At 38.1% G+C, this 11,108-nt stretch overlaps 3 protein-coding genes across 5 annotated transcripts; 1 reads left to right on the top strand and 2 right to left on the bottom strand.

Moving 5' to 3' along the window:
* Positions 1–11: 11 nt before the first annotated feature.
* Positions 12–2,959, top strand: LOC106747827 (presenilins-associated rhomboid-like protein, mitochondrial). Of its 3 annotated transcripts, none has more exons than XM_014625753.1 (9): positions 12–70; positions 476–544; positions 922–1,096; positions 1,413–1,517; positions 1,598–1,763; positions 1,848–2,068; positions 2,197–2,298; positions 2,380–2,477; positions 2,700–2,959. In XM_014625753.1, exons 1-9 carry the CDS (start codon positions 27–29, stop codon positions 2,794–2,796), a joined length of 1,077 nt encoding a protein of 358 aa, XP_014481239.1. In that variant the 5' UTR covers positions 12–26; the 3' UTR covers positions 2,797–2,959. The 3 variants fall into 3 exon arrangements, with proteins under 3 accessions (XP_014481239.1, XP_014481240.1, XP_014481241.1); XM_014625754.1 differs by lacking the exon at positions 12–70 and adding an exon at positions 71–147; XM_014625755.1 differs by lacking the exon at positions 12–70 and adding an exon at positions 242–382.
* A 74-nt stretch (positions 2,960–3,033) lies between these two features.
* On the bottom strand, positions 3,034–4,455 carry LOC106747828 (S-formylglutathione hydrolase). The gene is made up of 4 exons (XM_014625756.1): positions 4,282–4,455; positions 3,770–4,147; positions 3,444–3,663; positions 3,034–3,350 (listed from the first exon to the last, which is right to left on the bottom strand). The coding sequence occupies exons 1-4, from the start codon at positions 4,350–4,352 to the stop codon at positions 3,168–3,170; spliced, it is 852 nt and encodes a 283-aa protein (XP_014481242.1). The 5' UTR covers positions 4,353–4,455; the 3' UTR covers positions 3,034–3,167.
* Positions 4,456–5,066: 611 nt separating this feature from the next.
* LOC106747812 (coiled-coil domain-containing protein 39) lies at positions 5,067–10,799 on the bottom strand. The gene is made up of 11 exons (XM_014625729.1): positions 10,701–10,799; positions 9,508–9,933; positions 8,980–9,201; positions 8,713–8,904; positions 8,388–8,603; positions 7,670–8,053; positions 7,278–7,532; positions 6,608–7,090; positions 5,876–6,088; positions 5,501–5,804; positions 5,067–5,161 (listed from the first exon to the last, which is right to left on the bottom strand). Exons 1-11 carry the CDS (start codon positions 10,797–10,799, stop codon positions 5,067–5,069), a joined length of 2,889 nt encoding a protein of 962 aa, XP_014481215.1.
* Between the last annotated feature and the right edge of the window lie 309 nt (positions 10,800–11,108).

The following is an 11,108-nucleotide window of genomic DNA, read 5'->3' as shown; positions in this document are numbered from 1 at the left end:
CACTCTCTGTCTTTATCGTTCATTAAATGCCAAAGAAAGATAGAACCGCAGCCTTTGCTGTCGAATCAGCGTACGTAATAACTAGAAAAATGCGGTCTCATGAGAGATATTATTGTAAATCCGCATGCATATCGATAAAACGTTGAGGTAATTGGTAGTTTACAAAATTAATTCTTATACTCTAAATACATCCGGACATTTGTATCGGATAACCGAAATCAGTCGATAACATCATCCTCCTTCAATTATCCCCGCTCCAGATCCTCCGTGTGGCCATGAAAATTTGTCCAAGACTGACGGTCTTCAACGATACCTTGTTCGTGGTTTCGTTATCATAACTGTCTCTAGAATCCACATATGAGACCGTCCGACTTTGTTAAACGTTTAGTATGATAGGTTATTTGTAATCGATGTTCAACTAAATTTCTCTTATTTTATGTAAAAGCGCTATATGAGATCTTTGCACGTTCTACAGAGCTACAGCAAATTCCAACAGTATGGCAGCCGGAACACTGTTACACCTAAGTTGTACAGGGAACAAATGGTGCGGAGGATTTTCATATTTTTTTCCATAATTTAATTATCTCTTCCAACTTAATTTTCACGTATCTTTTTTCTACAAATTTCTTCCGTATTTCTTAAAGATTCTCCACGTTTCTTCACTCTCTTTAGCGTTATTTGTCAAGATTTTTATATTAAACACTACTTTAAAATTTCTCATATGCAATCTATTAAGAAACTTGCTAATTTTATGCCCATTGCGAGAGCTCGCTTCAAAATTGGTGCAATCTTGAAAAAAATACATTACATTACATTTTCTTTACTATACTATAATTACTATACTATATTATAATTTTGTTATTGTTTACTAATACTGTGGAAATTGTGCCTTGAAATTTAAATATACTTATGGGATTTCAGCCTGTTTGCAACTGCACGATACTGCAAGCCTCAATTACAAGTATCGCAATATAGGCAGATAAGGAACTTGAGGAGACTCAAGCTTCCTTTCCTGAAATCTGAAATTCCTGTTTCAAATGTCAAGATTGGCATAGGCCCTTCAAAGCTGTGGATGCACTTAGGTTTTGCTACTGCAGTAAGCAGATAAAATTTATTATAAAATTGTTCGTTTCTCATCTTCTGTCAAAAACAATGAATTTTATACTTTCAGAAATAAAATATATCCCTTTATATTTTATATGTGTGAAAATAAAGTCAACAAATTAACAGTAACAGAAAAAGCAGTATTACCAGTATATCTATTAATATTAAAGTAATTGCATGTATCTTATTAGAAATAAAATCTGCATGATGCTAATTCTTAATAAATGTTTTCTCATATTTGTTGTTTTTTAAATATTATTAGATAAAAAACTTTTATATAACCACCATAATCTTCTTCCTTGTATCAGTTTAGCGGAGCTTCCATTGTGGGTGCTGCAATTTGGGAGTATGAACACATCAGACAAGGAACTTATAAAATACTTAATCATTATAACAACCAGTTTCGAATTAACGTATGTCTTGGTTGAAAGAACACTCAGCAGAGAGGTAATTTTCTGTATCGTATTAATGTGTATAATGATACGTTGTTTAGCGAACAGGATGGAGAGGCAAGGTGGAGAAATGGTGGAAAACATTGTCAGACGGAGAGAAAGTGTTCGTGCCTATACTTTTTCTAAACACAGTTGTATTCTTGGCTTGGCGGGTACCAGCATTGCAGAAGACTATGGTGCGCTACTTCAGCGCTAATCCTGGCTCTAGTAAGCTATATCGTTATCTTAAATCTGCAACTTTCAGCATTTTTACGAACGTTGAGTGTTGATTGGAACCAATTTTTATACAAGGTGTGTCATGTTGGCCTATGATATTCAGCGCATTTTCCCATCACAATATATTTCATCTGGCTGTAAATATGTACGTATTACACAACTTCAGCACTTTAGCCGGACAATTTTTGGGGAAGGAGCAATTTGTGGCTCTTTATCTATCGAGCGGAGTGATATCAAGCTTCGCTGCTTACCTGTATAAAACCATTTACAAAATACCATTCATGTCTTTGGGAGCGGTAAGTATCTTTTATTTATGAAACGAAAATGAGAAATAATTGTGTGATAAAATATTTGTCGTACTAATGAATTTATCGGTTTAACATTCTTCAAAGTTTCATCTTCTAATTCATTATTTTGACCTCAGTCAGGGGCTATCATGGGTATTCTCGGATGCCTCCTCTCGGAATATCCTGATGTAAAACTACGCATAGTTTTTCTTCCTATGTTCGAATTTACAGCCGGTGCAGTATGTATTATATAAACAATATTGTCACACTATTATGTGCGAAATATGCGTATTTTTCTGTAATACATATTTCTTATTTAGGGGCTCACGGCATTAATGCTCATTGACTTAACTGGTTGTCTCTTACGGTGGAAATACTTCGATCACGCGGCACATTTAGGCGGTGCATTATTTGGAATGTAAGTTGTGTAATTTAAATTAAGATCAGCAATTCTAGAAGATCCAAAAGCTTTCTTTCTTTATTTTAACAAGAATTATTTGAACAGGAATACTTGTTATTTTGTAAATTTCAACATTAGCTATACTTTGATATGTGTAACCATCTTTTTATGTTTGTTAAATGTAAATACATATGTATATAGGTATGTACATGCATTCAGAATCACTTTAAAAAATTCTAGATTCTGGCAGGTTTGGGGAATCAAAAATATTTGGCAGAAGCGGGACAGCATTTTGGCTTGGTGGCGTGAATTTCGAGAACCTCCAGGATCAGAATGATGTTTTTCTATTAAATCTATTTAAATCTAAACTCTTATTTATTGTATCATCCAATAACGTGTTCTCTACGTATCAATTGTAAACTTCCTGCTATGAACGTAAGAACAGATCTATCGCAAGCAGCATAAAAATTCCGAAATATATTATACATTTCTATTGTTTATATAGTACCTATATTTCTACATAACGAAATATAATTTTACCGTTTTTCAAAAAGACAACAACGTTATATATAAAAGTTATACAACTTCAACTTGACTTTAGAAAAGTTTCAATTCTTTAATTTTTTAATTTGTTTCTGTAAAAAATATGTAGATTGTTAATCTCAAAATCTTATTGTTTCATAAAGTAACAGTAACATCAGGCGGGTCTTAGCTTTTAAGAAATTTCATGTGATGTTTAATATGATCCTCGATAAATGTAGCTATAAAATAATAGCTATGATCGTAGCCCTCTTGAAATCTGAGAGCGAGCGCTATGCCGTTGTCCTTTGCAGCGTGTAGTAAATTCTCCGGTAACAGTTGTCCTTGTTTCAGGAACTGATCCTCCTTGCCCTGAAATCATTTTTGTAATTTTAATTTTGAAATAAAATCCGTATATGTATTTCTATATGCCGCAAGGCATAACTCAAAGGAAATCAATCAGACCTGATCGATTAAAATATCTAGAGGTGGGCCGTTGTACTTTTTTGCCAATTCCGTGGCATCCCACTCTTTCCATGCATGTTTCGCTTCTCCCAGATATCCTGAGAAAGCTTTCTTTCCCCATGGACATTCCATTGGATTACTTATGGGTGCAAATGCCGAGACTGCCTTATACTGTCCAGGATTCTTAAGAGCACATATCAAAGCACCGTGTCCTCCCATACTAAGAGTATATAAAAAAACAAAATAGAAGATTTTTTAAGATAAGCCATTTACAAAATATTCATATGAAGATTTATTTCTTCTCTCTCTCTCTCTCTTTTCTATACCTGTGGCCCATGATAGATTGCCTATCTGGCAAAGCTGGGAATTCTTTATTGATTAGAGCTGGCAATTCTTTGGTAATGTAACTGTACATTCTGTAATTCTCCTTCCATGGTTCACATGTTGCGTCCACATAGAATCCTGCGCCACTGCCAAAATCATAACTGTCATCCTCTCCAGGAATACTCAGTCCTCTTGGACTAGTATCTGGTATAACAAGCAGTACACCGTGCTGTGCAGCGTGCCTCTGAGCTCCAGCTTTTTCAGTAAAATTCGCCTCCGTACATGAGAGGCCGGATAACCAATAGACAACTGGGACAGAACCCTCCTCGGCTTGGGGTGGCAAGAAGATGGCAAATTTCATTTTGCATCCCAATTCTGTGCTATAAAGCAGGTTACAATCGTTGTTTCGAACGCATACAGAGTATTTCTCAGAGAAACGGAGCAAATGCTGACGTAAACTACAATCTGACATATCAGTGGATAATTATGTTTCTATACGGATCACGATGTTTACCTGTCATGCGAACACACTTTCTGCCATCCTCCGAAAATTTTGTTGCTCTGCACTTGCGTCAACGTAGACATTTGGAAGTTATTTGGGATTCTCGTGGCCACGCAAGTTGAAGCAGCAACGTCAGTTTACGCGACTTGATCCCAAGCAAATGGAGGAGAAATGCGATTGGCCAATTCCAATGGAATAATACTTGCGTGTGAGCCTGCACAACGTTAGCTAATATGGTGGCTCGCATGCGAGTTAACATGAAAACAAGTATCATGTGACGCGCGTCTTACCTCTTACATTTTTAATGTGCTCCCGACCTAAGTAAACAGACTAGTTGAACTGTTTACCGGTAAATTGTGCACGATTATCTTTCTCTCACAGTCAAAATTCACTCGTTACTAGTATGAAAAAGAAAAATTTTATATGGGAGAACCTCGGCCCTGAATGCCATTGTATATTGAATCAAATTTTTGGAAGGCAGCAATACGTTGTCCCGTCTCAATAATTGACAAGAGAACAAGTCTCATCTTGATGGAGAATATTTTGTAATATACTTAGGTAATATAAAAAACAACGCACTATGTACTACTTGATTTAATATATCAAAGCTTAAAGCTTAATGATAGAAGCAATGTTTCACTCTTTCTGACATGAGAAATTATCGCGTGTATTATTACATCAATTTTTCTTTTATTACGACAGAGAAATAATAAAACAAAATATGAGAAAAATCATGAAAGAGCGTGTGGATTAATTCACATCCATTCCGCAATTCTAATTATATAATTATAAAATTATCACGATTTTCTTGTGCGTGTAACAGTAGGCCGCTTCGACGTGGCGACTTTCGCATAATCGTATTTTACACTTTTCTTTGACGCACTACTTGTTGCTGAAATCAAATATAATATGCAGATTATAAATTATTATTAAAATTATTATTGAGGGCTGTGGGGAGAAATAATAACTTATAAAATGTATTATTTCAAATTAGTCAACCGTGGATTGTGCTCCTGTGATTGAAAGAAACATTCATGAAGGAGTTAAAATTAAGAACACAACATTAATCCAGATGTAATTTCATTCAGAGGAATGCATTATAATGTTAATGGGTTATTTAAATAGGAATGATAATCCAGGGTTGATGAATGAAAATTTCTTTCCACTTAAGCAGCCTCGACAGAGTAGAAATATCACGGTGATCCGAAAGATACTGTAATATGACACGTACGTTCCTCAAATTGCGGTTCTATTTTGATTACACTGCCGATGCTTTCTCTCGATGATGTGAAAACGCTTGTACGGCTGGTACTTTTGAAAGGCTGTTCCGCGGAGCCTGTGGAACTGCCGCATGAACTAACGGGCGATTTAATCGACGGGGGGAGGGACGGGGAGAAGGACGGTAACTCGATGTTTTTTGCCATCAGTAACTTCTTGACATACGCTTCGGCTTCCACGTGACGAATCGTGAATTCCGCGATGTCTTGAAGGACCAGCGCGTTCTGTTCCTGAAGTTCTCGCAGTTCGACCTCCCTCTGAGGAACATTTCAAGATGAGGTCGTTGTTGTTACAGCGTTACAACGCGGAATAAAATTACTAGCGTTACCTGTTGCAAGAGGACAATGTCGTCTTTCTTATAAAAATACAAATTTTGTATATCCTTCTGCACCTTGCGAAGGCACTTATCCGCCCTGGACATCTTCTCTTGCTGTTCCGTTACTTGTTTCTCGACACCCGATAAGAATCGCTGTTTATTCTCCTTCTCTTCTTTTGTCCTCTCGATGTCACTGAGCAGTTGAGAGTAATCGTTCTGCGTTTTCTATTCACGATAAGTTTGCATTTTTATTCCCAGATTTCTCCAACATCCCTATTTGATTTCGTTTACAACATACCACGTCTGTTTTCATATTTTCAGGCATGGGATAGTTTTGCTTTTTTTATTTGTAGATGAAAGCTTAAAAATAAAGTCACAGTTCACACTTTATGAACATTGTACCATCCGGGTCATTGTTACTATCTATTTTCTTTAAATCTTTCGTTTCGTCTTTAAAAAAAGCTGGTTACTGAACATCATTTCTTGTGATCGTTTTTTTTTCTTTGAAAGGACTCAAGAATAGAAAACGTGAGGAAAGTGAATTTCTTTCTTAAAAATGAGAAAAAGTAGAACGTTCCTGAAAAAAAAAGAAAAACTGAGAGAACTGAGATTCGCTTCAGCTCTTTTTCTCTCGCGAATTTCTCGTTTTACTCTTTCTCTACCTTCATCCAGCGTGTCTATCGTACGTTCTTCGTTCTTTCGAAAGTAACGGATTTAGATACTAATACATGCGTGAGAGATGACCTGCAATTCATCGAACAATCGTTGCAGCTGCGACTGCCTCTGGCATTGCTTCTGCCGCGCCTCGCGCAGCTGCTCGTCGAGCCTCTTCTGTTCCGTCTGCTCCGGCCCGTCCTGGTCGACCGCGCTCAAGCTGTCCTTGTACTTGTCGTTGCACACGTTCACCACGCGCAACGTGTCCTCCATGCTGCGTATCTCCTGTTCGGTTCGCCTGATGCTCTCGTCGAGCTTGTCGCCCTGTTCCCGCAACAGATACCGCTCCTGGGCGCTTTGTATCTTTAGATACGCGGTGCTCATCGGCGCCCCGTCCGGTGTGGCACCGGACGCCGCGAGGCTGGTGTCGTATCGCGTTTGCAACTGCCGCGTCCTGCCTCTTCTCTCCGCGATGGCGACGCGCAGCTCTGAGCACTCGTTACTGGCGATCCTCTTCTGCACGGTGAGCGCTTCCTTCTGCGCCGAGATCTCCGCTGCGCGCTCCTTGAGCGCCTACGAAGAAACGTGAATCAATATTCAAGCCCTGATCTGACGATTTACTGATTATTATGTTCAAAAATTCGATCTCGGACTTCAACAAGATCCTTCATCGTTAAATTCAGGGTGACTTTCTTTTTCTTTTTTTTAATTTATTCGAATTGATCGAGCAACGATGTTATGTTACTAGAAGGTAGCTCACCGCTTCGAGATGAAGACGATATTTCTCCAGATTGTACACCTTGTCGTTCACATTCGACGTCATCTGCTCGAGCTGCGACACCCTGAGGCGCATTATGCTCTCCTCCACTTGTCTCCCCTCATTCCGGGACTGCGCGGCCTTCAGCCGCTTCTCGCCTCCGTCCAACAACAGCAATAGGTCTTGCTTTTTGCTCCTCAGCCGCTCGATCTCATCGTTTTTGCTTGTCAAGCTGTTGGTTATTATCCTCATGTCGTGCTGGAAGAATACTTAACTAAATCACACTCAACCGAGTGCTTCCCTCAGTCGTGCACCTTGATTATATTTTTCAAAGGTGGATTTTTGGCCGACTGAATTTTGCTCGTACGTTATGAATCTAAGAAGTGATTAACCACCTCCAAAGTGGCGATCTGGTTTTGCAGCAGCTTGGACGCGGCCGTCTTCTCGCCCAGTGCAACCTGCAGCTCTTCGATCCTCTTCTGCTTCTTCTCGGCTTCGCTCTTGTCGTGCTCGAGGCCCCTGATTCGCTCGAGCTTCATCTCGCACTTCTGCAGATTAAAATCCACATGGTAGAGCAGCTCCTTCTTGTCCTCCAGAACCTTTCTCTCTTTCGCTAATAAGCCGGCGAGCAGATCGATCTTCTTCTGTTCGTTCTGCATTTGCATTTGTAGAGTTTTTCTCTCGTGGCCCAGCTCTATAATTTTATTCGTGGTACGCAAAACCATGGTTTGCAGCTGTTTTGATTCTTTGGTGATCGTGGCTTTCCGTTTCTCGTTATGCTGAAAGTGAAAAATGGACTCGTAATATAAATAGTTCCATTTTAACGGAAGTTAATGTGATGTTATCGAAAAGTAGATATTTTATGTTAGTAAATATTTCACACTTTATATTGAAAAATATTACGAAATAGGATGCACTTTGTACAATAATAAATAAAATTAGATAAATAATAAGAGAAAATAAGTAAGTAAGTAAATAAATAAATAAATAAATAAATAAATAAATAAATAAATAAAATCATCACCCCTCAGAATCAGTTTTATTATTCTGGATTCGATCTTTGAGATCGACCTATTTATCTTACAGTTTTAGACTTGCACGAAAGAGATATACTTCAATCATCTTTTCCAATCGTTTCGTCCTTTCCTCGACGTTCAATTTTTGGCCTTCGATTTCTTCTAACGTTGATGTTAGATCTTCGATCCGCTTTTTGCAACTGTCCACCTTTGCGCGTTTATCATCCATTTCGATTTTCTTGCTTTTCGTATTGGCACGAACTTGTTGCACGCGACGTGCGAGATCTGCTACTAACTTCTTCTGATGGTAGACCTATTTCGATCATTAACGATAAGCAATTTGTTTCATAAAATTACGAAGATATATCCACACATAAATAATTAGGAGAAGAGGGGAGAGCAGTTGTATATATTTAAGTTACCTCGACGTTGTAACCACCGATCATCTCCGTGATTTTACGTTGTTTGTTTCGAATCGCAGCAAGTTCCTTTTCCGATTGCTTGATTGATTCCTCCAGCTGCCTATTGTTTACAATTTGATCTTGCAAAAACTGTCCCGTTTCTTCGAAGTCTTTCTTCTTCTCCTTATCGATCTCCCGCAACGTCTCGATTTCCTGCAAACAATTAGCCGCGAGTACAGAGTAATCGCAGCATCACAGAGGCGGGATATTAGTTCTCAATAATCTCACCTTCAGGCAATTCTGTATGTCGTTGTCCCTCTGTCGCAAAACGTTCACGCTTTGCGTCCACTGATTTATCATCTGCCTGCGCTCCTTCAACGCCTCCATGTACAATTTTGCCGTGCGATCTAGAACGAGCTCCAATTCCTGCGCCTCGTCAACGGCTTTGACGATAGCTTGACGATAAGTCTCAAGTTCTGTACCGAGCTTCTGCCGTTGCTGTTCCAATTCCTAAAGATCCAATTTTTCTCCCCTCATACAGGACGTTTTGCAACCAAGTTGGGTATAATTTCATAAATGAATTCAGGACACAAAAATAACACGAAAAAGTTCGCATTAATACGAAAATGTCCGTAACACGGGAACAAGGCCAGATGGACAAATGTTTGTATGAACTTTTTCTGTTATTTTTGTGACAGGGATTAATTTCTGAAAATATGCTCACATGTTATGAAACGCTCTGTACATTGTGTCACACGTAAAGATAATTATTTGTCGATTATTGATAACAGATATGCACTTTGATTATTCTTATACCTTATATTTTTGCGCATCCTGCTTCATGTAGTTCTCTATCAGCTGATTGTCCTCTTCTTTACGTGCGAGTGTTTCCTCCCACTTGCATAGACTATTCTCGTCGAAGTGGACCATTTGCTTGGTCTCAGTCAGCTTCTTTTCCACCCTCAGCAGCTCCTTCTCCACGTTTGATACTCTGCGATTCACGTCTGTCCATTCTTTTTCAAATTCGCGCGCTTCCTGGCGCAACGACGACTCCAAGTTGCCGCTCAACCGGTAGAGGTGATCCTCTGCCTCCAACTGGATCAAATGTTCATTGAGCAACTTCTGGTTGAATTCGTGACGCGACGCAACGTCGTTGGCATGCTTTCTCATCATCTTCAGCCGCTCCTCCAGGCTCTCTAGTTTTGTGCTCAGCGATATCCTGCATTCCGTTTTCCTAACAATCTAAAATAACAAGAAATGGTCACTAGTTTGAACTATGTAAGTGATGATCTTTTTTAAATTAATTTTTTAAATAATTTTAAATTAACTCACAGTATTGAAACTTAATTTAACTTAGCGTTACATAATTGCTTTTTATATTTATTTTAAACTATCTCTTCACAATAATTATGCAAACTGAAAACATTTTTGAGAAAAATTTACTCGTTGATAACGATTACTTTATTGTTATCCCCAAAGTTGGATAATTTATATTTTTAATAAAGTTAAAAATTAACAGCCTATAAAATTAACCTAGATAAGTTTCAAATTACCTAAACCAAAATTAACTTAATTAAAAGTTAAATTAATATTGAATCAACTTGTTAAAGTTAATTATGCAAAATGTATGTACATATATAAATGTTTTTTTGTATAATCAATTGTTTAATCATAGATTAAATTTATGCTCAATAAAGGAAATGTAATCTATTATAAAAAATACCAACTGTGTCTAGTACTAAGAATTATATACCATTTATACAAAAAAGTTAATAAGTGAAGATTGATGTATTTTAAGTTAAACTTAAATTAAATAAAGTTAAAAGTTATTAACTGCTTCTTAAAGTGCTTCTAAAAGTGGCTTAGGAACCATCCAATTAACTAAGAAGCTACATTTAAAGCACTTTTATCGATAAAAATTTCAAAATATAGACTAAAGTATTCGGATACGAGTTGATATCAAAGAAAAAGAAAGACAACGAGAACTAATGATGTCTGGGCGTCTTTACTTCTTCCTCCAAACATTTGTTCTCCTCATTAGCTACAGGAATGCGAAAGCCGTCCTGCCAGCCGAGTTGATTTAGAATCACGTCCACGTCAGTCGTCATCGCGATTCTGTGTTGCAAAATTAATCGCAACAATGCGGCGTAACAATGCGGCGCCGGCCGAGCCACGCGAGACGCGGCGAAGTTTGTATTTAGACGTCACTATGGTAACCGACAGTCCTACCAATAGGCGGATAAAGATCCTTGTACGTAACAAATTTCTCGTAACTTTGAATCTGCCTTCTATTGTTGCACTGGCTGCACTAGTTCTCTTTTCATCTCTTCCTCACCGAATCTCAGGAAAGACAAGAAAAGAGAAACTAGTGCAGCCAGTGCAGCAATAGAAAGCAGAGACCCTTTCACCCGCAAGAA

The sequence above is a fragment of the Dinoponera quadriceps genome, unplaced genomic scaffold (assembly GCF_001313825.1).
Source record: "Dinoponera quadriceps isolate SergipeBrazil2010 unplaced genomic scaffold, ASM131382v1 scaffold2358, whole genome shotgun sequence".
NCBI lineage: Eukaryota > Metazoa > Arthropoda > Insecta > Hymenoptera > Formicidae > Dinoponera > Dinoponera quadriceps.
This window is presented reverse-complemented; position numbering and strand designations above follow the sequence as displayed.